Source organism: Bubalus kerabau, chromosome 2 (genome assembly GCF_029407905.1).
Source record: "Bubalus kerabau isolate K-KA32 ecotype Philippines breed swamp buffalo chromosome 2, PCC_UOA_SB_1v2, whole genome shotgun sequence".
NCBI lineage: Eukaryota > Metazoa > Chordata > Mammalia > Artiodactyla > Bovidae > Bubalus > Bubalus kerabau.
Window position 1 is genome coordinate 69325810 of NC_073625.1, and position 16445 is coordinate 69342254.

General features: G+C 33.3%; 1 protein-coding gene across 1 annotated transcript in view; it reads left to right on the plus strand.

The window, feature by feature from the left end:
* The window catches only part of LIPI (lipase I), a 79894-nt gene that overhangs the window by 24871 nt on the left and 38578 nt on the right, over positions 1 to 16445 (plus strand). Inside the window, exons 2-4 of the mRNA XM_055567808.1 lie at positions 2590 to 2975; positions 5310 to 5418; positions 8821 to 8922. Of these exons, the coding sequence (XP_055423783.1) occupies positions 2664 to 2975; positions 5310 to 5418; positions 8821 to 8922 (523 nt within the window). The 5' untranslated portion in view covers positions 2590 to 2663. The remainder of the gene's footprint in view (positions 1 to 2589; positions 2976 to 5309; positions 5419 to 8820; positions 8923 to 16445) is intronic.

Genomic DNA, 16445 nt, shown 5'->3' on the forward strand with positions numbered 1-16445 from the left:
ACATTAGTATCTAACTTGTTTCTATGCTCACTTTTTTTTTTTACTGTGAGTTTCTATGGATTTTGTCTTCAATAAAGCTCTCATTTATTTAATAGTGATGATGTCAGGAACTTTACTTAGTCAACTTTGGGTGGTGTACTTTAGGAAAAATATAAAATTATTGGGCCACAAACTTTTGTACTTATAGTCTTCATTTATTACACTTTTATATGTCTGATGTATTATTTTGGAAGACAAATATGAAGTCATCATAAATTCATTCTTCTATCTGCAACCTGGATTTTCTGTCTTAATATCTTCAGGATATTTTTCTTTTTCATTGAAACCAAAACTGATTCTAGGAGGTCTCTTAGTGAGTCTGATGAACTGAATTTCTCCAGATACTGGTGAACCTTTTTCAGTTTGTATACCCTGGTGTGAAGTTATTTCCTTAACTGTTTTAACTGCTACCCCCTCTCTCCCCATTTCCTCCCTACCTTCCAAGGGAATAATGATTTTTAATTTGAATCTTTATTTTCTATCCCATATCTATGTTTACCTTCATAATTTAAATATCTTTTCTCCTTCATTTCTTACTATATATAAGGTGAGATTTTCATGTTTTTGCATCTGTAAAATGAATTTTTATTCTGCAATTGCTTTTTTCCTTTTTGTGAATTGGAGTATATTTTTATTCCATTTTAACCTTAAGCTATTGTTTTTGACTCAATAAATTTTCTCTTAATACCCTCCTGTTTTTGAGATGTGTTTTTTCCTTGCATTCTAATGAGAGTTCTAAAGAGTTTCCTGCAATTACTTCTGCATTTGGTAATAGACTTTTCTGTTGTTTGTTTTAGGTGATTTCTTTCCCTTATTTCATCACAGGGATTGTGTTTATTCATTACTCATTCCAGGGCCAGGTAAAATCTACCTTGGCTTTTAGTGGGCCAGCAGTTTGGATATATCAATTGCATTTTGACTTCTCAGAGTTCCAGCTGGTGGGAAGGTGGATAAGCACAATTGTCTACCCTATTTGTACTCTGTTAAGCATTGATATTGCCTTGAGGTTTAATTTATTCCTCCTCTCCACTTCCTTATTCCTTTGTACTTAGAACAAATGAAGTTTAAAAGTTTTTCACTTGTCCAAGTGTCTCTCAGCTGTTAATCTGGGAATTCAGTTTCACTTCCTTCTTTGTCTCCTTCTGAATAATTATGATAATATCACATATATAATTTCCCAACTAGAATGATTGCAACTAGTGCATATTATTATGTATTTTCTGAATATATTTGCATATAAATAGATATATAGTTTTAAATGTGTGTTTATATATGTTAAATAGATACTTAAATTTATCAAATACATATAAATGTGTGTAATGACTTGAGTACATTATTTCTGGGCCTTTAAATTACCTCTATTTCTCTAATATTCAAATAATGTATATTCATTTTTTATGTGTTTTCAGACTATTTTCTTGGTGTAAATTCTTAGAAGTGTAATTACTGCATAAACTTTACTAACACTTTTGTGATTTTTGCTATGTATTGACAAATTTTTTCCCAACTCTTCTTACCAAGTTAAATTTCCAGAAGTAGTACAAGCATATGCTGTCATTAAAAAATATTTTGAGATTGTATCCTCATTTTAAAAAAATTACAATTCTTAAAAACTATGAAAAGAAAAAACAGCCATGTTTCACTGCCTAGTAATGACCATTGCTTTGGTTTGGCTTAGATATTTCATTTTCTGCTCTGCTTTCATCTAGGATGGATGGCTGGATAGATATGTAAGTATATAGATGATAGATACATAGGATGCACACATTGATGAAATTACATATGATGATAACTAAGGTGTTTTAAATTTTTGTGTGATTATGCATAACCCTATAATTAATATATTTATATTTAACACAGTGCTCATTTCATTAGTGTAACTCTAGGCAAGAAAATCAGGAAGACTAAATATTTTTAATATTTTGTATGTGTGGTATACACATACACACATATACAATTTCAAAATGAAGTATCAACTTTTGCTCTGAGCATCCATATATATGAATCTTTGTTACATTTACCCTTATAAGTATTACATATTAAAATGATTTTTTCATTGTGTTTAATTTGATAGGAAGAAATTGATATATTTTTGTTTTTATTTGATCACTAGTCAGGTAAAATATATTTTTTCCTAATGCTTATTATCTATATCTTGATATTCTTCTGCAAAATTGTTAAAATTCATATCAACTTGTGGACTTTTATTGCTATGTATAACACTTTCCTTATTAACAATATTAATGATTTCAATCACATCATTGCTATTTTGTACTGATAAAACTAATTCTTAATTTTTAGCCAGCAACATTCATTTCTATATTTTATTGTAAATTTTGAATACATCTAGTTCAAAAAGTCTACTTAAGTAATCAGTGAATTACTTTCAACATTGCAGTTGCTCAGTATATTATGTTAAACTGCTAATAAAATAAAATCCTCCACACCCTCCAAGTTCAAGTATTTCCTTTGCAGCAGTGACAAGAATAGAATCAAATAAATACTATCCCAATACTTAGCTTGACTGACTTTTTTTTTTTTTAATTTCAGAGAATAAGGCACCATGCCTTGAATTCTCTCATCTAAGTTTAAAGGATTCCTTCAGAGATCTGTTTAATCCCCAAATGGAGATATCTTTGATGTTGTATACAAGGAAGAACCCGACTTGTGCTGAATCACTGTTTGAGAAGAATGACTCACTTAACGTTAATTTCAACACAAGCAAGAAAGCAGTCTGGCTGATTCATGGATACAGACCACTGGGCTCCACTCCTTCATGGCTTCAGAACTTTGTGAAGATTTTGTTGAACCAAGATGATATGAATATAATTGTAGTAGACTGGAATCGAGGAGCTACAACTTTTCTTTATGTTAGGGCAGTTAAAAATACCAGGAAAGTTGCTGTCAGTTTGAGTAGGTACATTCAGAATCTTTTGGTAAGTCTGGAATTTTATGGGTTGTATATGTTATACAATAAATGGTGGTTTTATAATACTACAAAAAGGTGATAAAGTAAATACTATTTCCTTTAAGACTTTGTTAATCAAGAATTACTGCACAAGTGTGAAGAATTACTGTGTTGATGTGCTTCACATATGCAGCCATGTTTCTTTTGTGTTAATGAATAATTCTGTACCTAGACATGGCCTATCTTATTTTCTAAAGTTATCTTAAAGACTCAATTATCATATTTTATCTTAAAATATTTCAAGTTTTTTGTTTTTTTTTTTTTTAAATTCTGCCTATGCTGACTTCAGGATTAGTGGGTGATTTTATGTGGAGAGAGGAAATAAACTATTTAATCATTAGACTTTTTCGATATATTTTCTAAGATATGTCTAAAATGACAAAGTGTACATTGGTCAAAGTGAAAAACAACTTGAAGAGTAGCATACTTTTGCCACCTTGGAGGCAGGTCTCAGTTCCTTTTAGGCTTATCCGGTTTAAATGAAGTCCGGTTAAATAATTTCAGGCCAGTTCTAGGTCCATCTGTGTTTCAAATGATCTTTAAGTCAGTGTATACGGAGATCTAGAGATCTAGGTCTGTTCTAGAGAGAGGTCGTAGTAATGGTGCTCAAGAGAAAGAAAGGTGATAAAAGACTTGGGGTCATTCTTGAGCTTGAAATCCACCTTCGAGTTGTGTTATGCTGAACTTCCAAGCCTCTGCTGAAATTTAGCAAGCATCATAGATCCAAGAAACAGTTGTACGTAGTTGTTAGAAGTCAGACTAGAGGGATTGAAAGACCACCAAATCCACACTGTCAGTGTGAGTCTGAGCAATAGCTTAACCATTCTGCCTCGTTTCTGTCTATTCATTTGGGATAACAAAACTTTATAACAATATTTTATTTAAGTGTTATGGGAAATTAATTCTTAACCAGTGTTTGTTTATGTAATAATCATTGAATGAAATCAGCTATCATTATTATTTTTACATCCACAAATGTGGACAAAACCAAACCATCCCTCTGAAAACAGAGGGCTATTGATTCACTTGTTCTTACTGATAGCCTGAAAATTGCATAAGTAATTTTTCCTTTTTGCAGTGGTCTTTTCTATACTTAATACATATGTACGTCAAAGTGTGGAACTTGTGAATATTAAATACAGAAGTTTAGGAAAAGTCTAATGTTAGATAAATTTCTAACAGTGCTTTTCCTTGCAATGGCTCCATATTAATAATAAAGGATGAAAAATTCAGTAGCACTACAGTTGAGAGTGATACTCCCTGGAGGTTGCAGGTACTGGTCTGAGAAATTTTGAAGAAAATTATCACCCCATGCCTGGGAAATCAGAATCTAGTTTCTCATTAGAATAAATGTTCCACATCTTTCTATCAGCCATCAGATGTGTGACTGTGTAGACTGGACCATGACCTGCTTCCTGAGACTGTAAGAGAATATAATAAGAGAGATTCTCCCTTGTTTAAGCTCCTAATGTTACCATACCCCTCTCCTGAGCTGCGAGTCTAGGAGGTGATCAAAACTTGGGCTTTGAAAATTTGACTCCTTTGCTCTCCAGCGGGAGGGAGGAGGCTGGTGGGCTGCACAGAGTCTATGGGGTCGCACAGAGTTGGACACGACTGAAGCGACTTAGTAGCAGCAGCAGCAGCAGCAGCTCTCCAGCTTGTAATCAGGAGAAGTTACTTAAAATCCCTGCATCTCATTTTATCATCTCTAAAGTAAGGGTGGATATTCACATTGTTCAGTCTTCCTCAAGTTTTGACACAATTTACAGATAAAACAAGGAGGCAGGTTAGTTTATATTTTGAAGTTAAACAGACCTGGACTTGAAATCTATCTTTTTCCCTTATAGTAGTAAGTATATATGACTTTGGGCAATTCACTATAAAACCATATTTATTAAGCATTTAATAGGTGTTAGGGAAAGTTTTAGGCAATGGATAAAAATAAATAGCTCATAGGACTTTGTGAATATTAAATATGAGATTTATATAGCACTTATCAAGGTCACTAGCACAAAGTATCCAAATATGTTTTATTTTTATTATTACAAAATAATTAAATATATTATTTTACATATGCTTTTCTAGATAAAAATTTAATGGTATTAATATGTAAAGAAAAATCAGATATTTTATTTAAAAGGTTGAACGAAGATATAGTTGTTTAAAATTATAAAATTGTATTCCCTGTCTCCCAGAAGTGGACTAAACCAGAAAAAATAATGATTTTTAGAACACTGATGCAATGAGGCATAATTTGTGACTTTCTGAAATGAAAATTGTAACACTACATTTTGAATTGCAGAAGCATGGAGCATCTCTCGATAATTTTCATTTCATAGGTGTGAGCTTAGGGGCTCATATTAGTGGATTTGTTGGAAAGATGTTTCATGGTCGAGTTGGAAGAATAACAGGTAAAATATTTTAAAATTATATTTATTTATTTTAAGTGTTTTTGATAAAATTAATGGTTTAGTATACTTTTAAGTTTCAGAAATTACTTTATTTAACAGGGGCAATATTTAAGCAATGGAAATAATGCACAAACGTTCATCATTTTTCTATATTATATTCAAAGACTGGTCTTTGTTTTAGTTAGACTCTTAAGTCTTACTTATTCCTTAACCAGACTTAAGTGACCCATATAGAAATGGAAGGGGAATGATTTATTTTTGCATGTGAATTAATTGTGCATGTGAATTTTAAGGAGACCTTATTGTAACAATCCTGAGGAAAGTTTTACCCATTAGAACTTTTACACATGCAAAGCTTTTTTCATGTATTAACCAATAATATAACTTGTTATCATATATTTAATTTTTAGAAACTTTGATATAATTTAATTTTTTTGAAATTTTTAATTGAACACATGAAGAGAGAAACAGGAGTTGGTATTTATACCTGGGAGATTCTGGCCCCCAGTTCTCATTGTATTTCCTTAACAAAGTTACTGCCTTCATAAAGCTTAGTAACCAAATAATGCTGACATGGATTTTTAGGCCTCCCTTTAGGAATGGCAGTGATTTTAAAACTAGAAGGATAGTATCTTTTCCCAGTTAATTTAACTTTCTAGAATTATTGAGATCTAGTCCAAGAAGAATTATAATAATTTCAAATGTTAATACTAGAGTCTTAAGCAAAGGGGGAGGGGAGAAGTGAATAAATTGTTTATAGATATTTAGAGTCTTTAAAGACCTTAAGTATACCTTACTTTCTTTGATCAGTCTTAATTTTATCTTCCTTATAAAGGATGTGAAAATTGAGGATAACTGAATAAATTCAGGAGGGTCAAAATTTTAGTAACATCTAAGCCAGGATTTATACAAAGATCTCTGGCATCCAAAGCCTATTCTCTTTCAACCACCATACTAGCTCAGTTTGAACTGTTGGTCAGCCTACTGTATTTTAAGATGTGTTTATTCACATATTAGACTAGTTAGAATGGTTTCACATGCCAAGCAATCATCAGGGTTTAAAAGCCAGCAAACGTGTTGGATCTACATCGGGGCAATTTACAGGAAGAGAGAAATTTCTGCTTCATTCAGTTATGTCGGATCTAACAACCATTGCATCATAGAAAAAGCAAGAGAATTCCAGAAAAACATCTATTTCTGCTTCACTGAATATGCAGAAGCCTTTGTCTGGATGGATCACAACAAACTGTGGAAAATTCTTAAAGAGATGGGAATACCAGACCACCTTACCTGCCTCTTGTGAAACCTGTTTGCAAGTCAAGAAGCAGCAGTTAAAACCAGACATGGAACAACAGACTGGTTCAAAATTGGGAAAGGAGTATGTGAAGGCTGCATATGGTCATCCTGCTTATTTAACTTATATGTAGAGTACATCATGCGAAATGCTGGGCTGGATGAATCACAAGGTGGAATCAAGATTTCCATGAGAAATATCAGCAATCTCAGATATGCAGATGACACCACCCTTATGGCAGAAAGCCAAGAGGAAGTAAAGAGCCACTTGATAAAGGTGAAAGAGGAGAGTGGAAAAGCTGGCTTAAAACTCAACATTCAAAAAACTAAGATTATGGCATCTGGTCCCATCAGTTCAGTTCAGTTTAGTTGCTCAGTTATGTCTGACTCTTTGTGACCCCATGGACTGAAGCACGCCAGGGCTCCCTGTCCATCACCAACTTCCATAGTTTGCTCAACTCATGCCCATCAAGTTGGTGATACCATCCAACCATCTCATCCTCTGTTGTCCCCTTCTCCTCCTGCCTTCAATCTTTCCCAGTATCAGGGTTTTTTCCAATGAGTCAGTTCTTCACATCAGGTGGCCAGAGTATTGGAGTTTCAGCTTCAGTATCAATCCTTCCAATGAATATTGAGGGTTGGTTTCCTTTAGGATTGACTGCTTTGATCTCCTTGTAGTCCAAGGGACTCTCCAACACCACAGTTCAAAAGCATCAATTCTTCAACACTCAGCTTTCTTTATAGTCCAACTCTCACATCCATACATGACTAGTAGAAAAACTATAGCTTTGACTAGAGACCTTGGTCAGCAAAGTAATGTCTCTGCTTTTTAAAAGCCTGTTTAGGTTGGTCATAGCTTTTCTTTCAAGGAGTAAGCGTCTTTTAATTTCATGGCTGCAGTCCCCATCTGCAGTGATTTTGGAGCCCCCCCAAAATAAAATCTCTCACTGTTTCCATTGTTTCCCATCACTTCATGTGATCCAATCCCATTACTTCATGGCAAATAGATGGGGAAACAATGGAAACAGAGACTTTATTTTGTGATTTCCTAAAGGAAATCAACTCTCAATATTCATTGGAATTACTGATGCCGAAGCTGAAGCTTCAATACTTTGGCCACAAGATGTGAAGAGCTGACTCACTAGAAAAGATCCTGATGCTGGAAAAGATTGAAGGCAGGAGGAGAAGGGGATGACAGAGGACCAGATGGTTGGATTGCATCACCTACTCAATGAACATGAGTTTGCACAAACTCCCAGAGATGGTGAAGGACAGGGATGCCTGCTGGGCTGCAATCCATTTTGTTGCATAGAGTTGGACATGACTGAGTGACTGAGCAACAACAACTCTTCAGTCATGTGGGCCAAATAAACTAGGGTTAATAGAAGATTGAGATAAGCAACATTTTATTTTTAAAATATCTTTTAAAGATAATTATTGCCCTATTGAATAGATGTTCTCAAGGCATTTCATTTCATCTCTTCCTCAGCATTTTTTGATACTCTGCAGTAGATCATGAGCTTAGAATTTTATTTAGAATTCTGAATACACTAGAAATAATATTATCTTTTATAACACTTTTAATATATTTTTTCTTTTTTGTGTGCAGTAAACTTTTCTGAGAAATGAATGATAAGCTAATAATAAATATGTTTTATCCCACAGCTCAAATTGCACTTAAAATCATTTTAGACTTTTCAATAGACCCAGGATGAGCTGGTATGGAATGAGGTTGAAGATAGGACCAGGGTAATATTTATTATTTTCCCCCCTCAGGAGGAGTAGTAGTTACTTTCTATTAAATAGAATTTTACTACCAGCATATTCATAATTACTTGTTAAATGAATGTCCTAAAGAAAGCCACAGTATTTTGTCAAGGTATGTGTAGTGTGGCTTGACATTGCATCATTGATAATCTCAAGATTGGGAATAATGTTATTCAAATAAAACAGATAACTTGCTATTCATCTAATTTAATTTATCTTTAGATATGTTTTTGGACAGGTTTAAACCTGTTCTGTATATAATTAATAATAATGCAAGCTTGTGATAATAACTATGTAATATAACTTGTTTAATATATTAATAATTTCTTTCTTGTATTTCAGGCCTTGATCCTGCTGGGCCACAGTTCTCTGGAAAACCATCAAATGGCAGATTAGATTACACTGATGCAAATTTTGTGGATGTCATCCATACTGATACCAATGGTAACAATGCAGGATTTATTTCTTACTTATTTGAAAATGCAAAAAGCAATGTGGACACTGGGGAAGAGGAAAAGGAAACAGTAGTGGATGAAGTGTTAAGTCTGAAATTATATGATTATTATATTTCCCACAAGCAACATTTCTTAGAGTTAGTTTATTCTGTGGTGTAAAATGACACCCTGCACTTAGTTTTTAGGAAATGTCACATCATCCTAAAAAACGGAAATTTGATAAAAAATTATACTTCATCCTTTCATTCTATTAATAATTTTATTGATTTGATCACAATTTCCCCCATGCTTAATATTCCTGATATATTTAGGTTACTCTTCTCTCTTCTCATTTTATCACTTTGTTGTATATCAACTCAAACTGAGCACATATATTGAAGCACAGAGAAAGAATAATTTTCCCTAAAGATTTTAAAGTATTTTCCTCTAAATGTCTAACTCATTATTGATAGTTTTGGCCAGAGTACCTTGGACAAACACTTTCCAGAAATATTTTAGATGGCCCTGATCTCCTTCCTGTATTGAAACTGATATTGAGTACTTCGTATACACTAATCACTTTAAATTACTTATGTGGATTAATTTTGGAATGCTCCTAAATCCCCATGAAATAAGTAAACATTTTCATCCCCTTTTTGCTGACGGAGAGGCTTGGGTCAAAGTGCAAAGTCAGTAAGAGGCAGAGTCACAATTTGAAATAGTGTCTTTTGATTCCGGTATCTTCACTTCACCAGTATGTTGCTCAGATTAACTAGTAATTTACATGTGTTATGGTTGGTGGCATGGGAAAGATATAGTGCCATGATACAGACAGGAGAAAGTGACCCAAAGATGGTTCCTAATTCGCTGTTTCTTCAGCTTGGTTTTCTGTTTGACCCAAGTAATTTATTTGCTCCTATATTATCCTGAGTTTACTCTGGGAGAATCGATATCAGTGATTTTGTGAGATATAAATACCATTAATGCAATAGGTGACAAGTTTTCAACTTCTATGTCTACATGCCAGTGTGCTGAGCCTATAAGCAGAACAATTATGCTCTTTATTTGGAATGTAAGTTCATCTACATCATACAGGGTCATTGTCTAAAGTTTCATAATTCTAATATGACACCCTCAGCCTTTTATGTTTTTCTAATCTTGAGCCCTTGATATCACCCTAACATTTCCACACACGACAGCACCAGGAACTCTGCAGTTCTTTTGAAATTCCAGCTTCAGTTCTGCTTATGGCCTTTTGAATTAATGTTTCATACATTTTATTGCTTTTTGTTTGCATTTTTTAGTTTTCTTAATAAAATTTTTGGATTGTCTTATAATCGGAGAAGGCAATGGCACCCCACTCCAGTACTCTTGCCTGGAAAATCCCATGGACGGAGGAGCCTGGTAGGCTGCAGTCCATTGGGTCGCTAAGAGTTGGACATGACTGAGCTACTTCACTTTCACTTTTCCATTTCATGCATTGGAGAAGGAAATGGCAACCCACTCCAGTGTTCTTGCCTGGAGAATCCCAGGGATGGGGAAGCCTGGTGGGCTGCCGTCTATGGGGTCGCACAGAGTCAGACATGACTGAAGTGACTTAGCATAGCATAGCATATTCTTAATATCTTTTGATGACTCAGTTTATCAAATATGACTTGCCACTAGGTGCCATAAATTGGCACCTTTAATTGATCTTTTTATGGCTATCACCAGTGAGGAACACAGATTTTTGATACTACATATTCACTGGTTTCAAGGAATCCCTGAATAAGATAACTTGAGGTCAGCACATAACCTGACAGATTTCTCTTTCCTGAAATACTAACCCACGAGTGCATTTTCTACTTACCAGTAATTCTTGTCTTTATTCAGATGTTTATGTTAAAGAAGCTATGTTGCCTTTCATAATTGTTGATTAGATAATCTGAGTAAATATTATTTCTGGGATATCAGGAAAAAAAATTATCAGTTCAATATTCAGAACATTAAAAAAAACAACAACACTCCAGGGAGGTGAACTGGTCATTTGGAGTTCCTTGTCTCATGGATGGTTTTCTGATGTAGAGAGTATGAAAAGTGTTTTTGAAACCCTCATAAGATGTTGTAAAACATCTTATGCTATTTTTTTAGACCCCAAAGGGTAGCACTATAGAAGTAACAATAAGCTTGAAACAAACCAGACTTTTTATAGTCTGGTTTATATTGCAAGCTTTTAGTAATTCAATGTTATCCAGAAAAACCTCACATATTAAGTTGTGTTTAAGGAGTGAGTTCTTAGATTATCAGATCTTCTAGGTATTTGATAGAAGCAAATGATAGTCCTTTATGTACAAGGATCATGTCATCTGTGGTCTCAAATTATTTTTATAAATGTATTTTAAAATGTCCAGCATCCATTGGAGATAGCCAGGTACACTTGAAGCAAGAAACACATATGAGAACCAAGAAACAATAGTTAATAGAAAAAAAAAATAGTTAATAGAAACAGACCCGTAGGTATCTGACTATTGGAATAATTCTACACTGGCTAAAATGTGCTTATTATTTTCAAAGAGATAGATAAGATTGGAAATATCAGCAGAGAATGATATTTAAGTATAAATATGACCTATTCTATTTGATAAAAATAATAATAGTTCTTAACCTAAGAAGTAAGTTAATTGACAATTTTTGAGTGGGTTTAACAAAAAATTTGAATCAGGTACAAAGATAAAGCATGTGACTTGGGAAATCGGTGATAAGTCTATCTCTAGAATGAAGAAAAAAAGATCCAATACAGAGCAAAAAGCAAATAAAATAGACAATACAGAGAGGTAAGAGGTTCATAGGATAAATAGCAAGAAGGTCAATCATATTTCATTCAGATTCCAAATAAAAAGAGAGAAAAATGGAACAGAAGTGATATTTAAGGATAATATCTCAGAATTTCTAAAAACTCAGGAATTATAATCAATCACAAAATTGAAATGCACAGTTAATTCCAATGTGAATAAATAGACAAACTCATTGAGACATATGATGATAAATTTACAGAAAAGACCACATCAAAGCATATAACATAAAATTAAATGAATATGTATACCTGTGGCGGATTCATGTTGATGTATGGCAAAACCAATACAATATTTTAAAGTAATTAGCCTCTATTAAAATAAATAAATGTAAATTTAAAAAAATTAAATGAATAAAGATCTAAATTACAACTAATTTCTCAAGAGGAACAATGAAAGTTAAGAAAGAATAGAGTTATATTTTCAATATGTTGAAAGAAAATAGCTTCCTAGTATTGCAGTGTGTTTCAGGAAAAAAATGAAACTATACAGTTTCAGACAAGTATACACTGAGATAAATTATCATCAAAAGAAGGAAAATTATCCTTTTAGGGCTATTCAGGAAGCAAGAGCACTGAAAATGGTAAAACATACTTCAGTTTAAATGAATATTGATGGCATAAAACATTGTCATTGTTTTACAGAATTTTGAATGTATAGAGAATTAAAATACAAAAATAGTATATTGTTAGGGCTGTTAAATGAAGTTCAAGCATTCTTTGTTCCTTAATTATATGTAAGAAAGTTTAAAAGTAATTGTCAGCATTTGGTGTTCATAAGTCAAGGCTTTCTGTTAAATCTCTAGGTATTTAAAAAGATAAAAAAATATATAAGAATACATGACTTCCATGCTAATGGAGGACAAAAGTGAAACAGTTGTGTTTAAGTCCAAAAGAAGGCAAGGAGAGAAAGAATTGCATAAAACAGGCAAGTAAATAAAAGTAAATAATGGGAACATTAAACCAAGCTATACCATTAAATGTAAATATTTCATAGAGCTGGAAGCATAAAGAGTAATATTCTCTATAATCAAATAAATTAAACTATAAATAGATAAAAATATAAGTTGATAATCCATGTATTTATAGAACAGTTTTAGACAACTAATGAGGGAAGAATAAATAATAATGGAAATATAAAATATTTTAATTCAATGGTATTAAAGTTACTATGTATTAAAATTTGTTGGAATCATGACTAGAAGTAAATGTCCAGCTTTTAATACAGATATTTTAAAAGATTAAAAAAATCAATAATCTAAGCATCTATCAAATCTAGACAGTGTGGTAAAAAGCAGAGACATCACTTTGGTGACAAAGGCCCATATAGTCAAAGCTATGGTTTGTCCAGTAGTCGTATATGGATGTGAAAGTTGGACCATAAAGAAGGCTGAGTCCCCAAGAATTGATGCTTTCCAACGGTGGTGCTGGAGAAGACTCTTAAGAGTCCTTTGAACAGCAAGGAGATCAGACTGGTGGATCCTAAAGGAAATCAAGCCTTAATATTCATTGGAAGGACTAATCCTGAAGCTGGAGCTTCAGTACTTTGGCCACCTGATGGGAAGAGTTGACTCATTGAAAAAGACCCTGATGCTGAGAAAGATTAAAGGCAAAAGGGGAAGGGGACAACAGATGTTTAGATAGCATCACTGACTCAAAGGAGATGAATCTGAGCAACTCTGGGAGACAGTGAAGGACAGGGAAGCCTGGCATGCTGCAGTCCATGGGGTTGCAGAGTTGGTCATGACTTAAAGACTGAACAACAACAACAAAAAAGCATCTATCTTCAGAAATTAAGAATTAATCAAAAAGCACACCTATAGATATTGAGAAAGAAACTAATAAAAATGTATAAAAATGTAATAAAAAGTCAGTTAGAAGTGATTAAAAAGGCCAAAAATTTGTACTTTACTTCCAAATTAAGTGGTCCTTGTAGAGAAAAAATAGGACGAGGGGAGAAAACACAGTATCAATACAAGTAAAGGAAATAGTGTTATAGATACTATAGGTATTAAAATCATTATAATATAATGAGTGACATTTAAGATAAATATGAAAATATATTGCCATATGCTATGATATGTAAAGTAGAAAAATTCTTATGAAAAAGCAAAAGCATTTTCTGACAAATGAAAAGGGAAAATTTGAAGAGTTTTATAATTATTGATGAAATAGACACTGCAATTTAAAGCCTTCCAACTAAATACCCAGGCAAATTTTTGTTTTCTACTAAATAAATAAGTGATAAATAAGACCACTTTTACACACACTTTCAGGTAATAAAAAGTAAATAGGAAATGGTTTGTAAATGTTTGAGAAGGCCATCACAAACTTAATGTCAAAAGAAAGACACTGAAGAAATGATAGTTTGCTGGACATTCTCTGTTAAAAACAAAGATGCAAAAATTCTGTATCAAGTATCACACTAGTAAACCAGCAACATATAAAGTTGGTATCAAATCACATCCAACTTGGATTTATTATTAAGAAGTTAACTTAGTTTACCATTCAAAAATCAACTTCTTAATTCATCTCATCAAAAGAAGAGAAAATTCATTTAGTGATCTCATGTAAATGCAGAAAAAGCTCTAGGGAGGATTTATGTATGGGAAAAATTGACAAATTGGAAACAAAAGTAAAAGTCCACAATCTGGTAAAGCATACCTATTCAAAAATCAATAGAAAATGTCATATTGCCAATGGAATATGGAAGACTTTCTTTTTGAGACTGGGGACTGGACAAGGACACCGTCCTTGTCATTCTGCAGCAACATTTAATTGTATGTCTTCAGTGCAGTAAGGGGAGAAATGTATTAAAAGATATGAGTATAAAATCATTTCCAGATGATATTTTGCATAAATAGATAACCCCAAAGAATCTCTAGATAATTAATTAGAATTCACAGGAAAAATTAGCAAGGTTGTTGAATATAAGTTATATATACAAAATTCAATTCTTTCTAGAAACCAGCTATAGGACTTAGCAAATAAAATTCTAGAATTATGCCATTGTAATATAGCATACCTGGTAATAACTCAATAAAATTGCATAAGCACATTATGCAGAAAACCGCTAAACATTGTAGACCAAAATACTGATCAAAAGATAGTAAACCACATATACAAACATGAATATTATATACATGTCAATTTTTTTGCAAGCTAACTTGCAGCCCTAGTGCAATCTTTATTAAAAGCCAATCATTTAAAAAAAAATAACCTCACAAGCTAATTATAAGATTAATGTGAAATGAAAAGGGTCAAGTACCATTGAAGTATTCTTGAAGAAGAAAAAGCACAAAGACATGTTCTTCTAGTTATTAAATCTTATGGTAGTAATGAAGACAGTGTCATATTAGTGTTCAGTTCAGTTCAGTCAGTTCAGTCGCTCAGTTGTGTCTGACTCTGCGACCCCATGAATCGCAGCATGCCAGGCCTCCCTGTCCATCACCAACTCCTGGAGTTCACTCAGACTCACGTCCATCGAGTCAGTGATGCCATCCAGCCATCTCATCCTCTGTCGTCCCCTTCTCCTCCTGCTCCCAATCCCTTCCAGCATCAGAGTCTTTTCCAATGAGTCAACTCTTCGCATGAGGTGGCCAAAGTACTGGAGTTTCAGCTTTAGCATCAGTCCTTCCAATGAACACCCAGGACTGATCTCCTTCAGAATGGAGTGGTTGGATTTCCTTGCAGTCCAAGGGACTCTCAAGAGTCTTCTCCAACACCACAGTTCAAAAGTATATTAGTGTAAGGGTAGACAAAAAAGTCAGTAAAGTAAAATACAGAGTTATGGAACTTATTAGATTTATTATGATTTTGATACTGCTGGATAGTATGAAAATTATTCTCATTTTTTCTGGGTTTCATTTTTTAAATTGAAGAATAGTTGATTTACAATATTGTGTAAGTTTCAGATACACATCATAGTGTTTCTGTTTGTTTGTTTTACAGATTATATTCCACCATAGGTTATTATAAGATATTGGGTATCATTCCCCATGCTATGCAGTAAAGCCTTGTTGCTTGTCTGTTTAATGTATTAATCCCATGCTCCTAGTTTGTCCCTCCCCCTATTTTCTCCCCTTTGGTAGCTAGCCCCTTTGGTAGTTTCATTTTCTATATCTGTGACTCTGTTTCTGTTTTTTATATACACTTATTTGAATTATATTTTAAATTGCACCTATAAGTGATATCATATAGTATTTTTTTCTTTGACTTATTTCACTATGCATATTCTCTAGCTCTATCCACGTTGCTGCAAATAGCAATATTTCACTTTATGGCTGTATAATATTCCATTCACTTCTTAATCCAGTAATCTGTTGATGGGCACTTTGGTTGCTTCCTGTCATGGCCCTTGTACATAGTACTACCGTGAACACTGGGGAGCATGTATCTTTTTAAATTAGTGTTTTAATTTACTCCAGATATATACCCAGGAGTGGAACTGCTAGATCAATGGTAGTTCTGTTTTTAGTTTTTTTAAGGAACTTTCATACTGTTTTCCCTAGCGGCTGCACCAATTTATATTCCCTACAATAGTGTATGAGGGTTCCCTTTTCTTAACGTCATCTCCAACATTTGTTATTTATAGACTTTTTGGTCAGTGGTTCTGAGTCAGTCAATTGAAAACTCTAAATGAAATAATACATCTCTAATGCCCATAAAACACAAATTAGGAAAATATTGGAAATATATAGGAA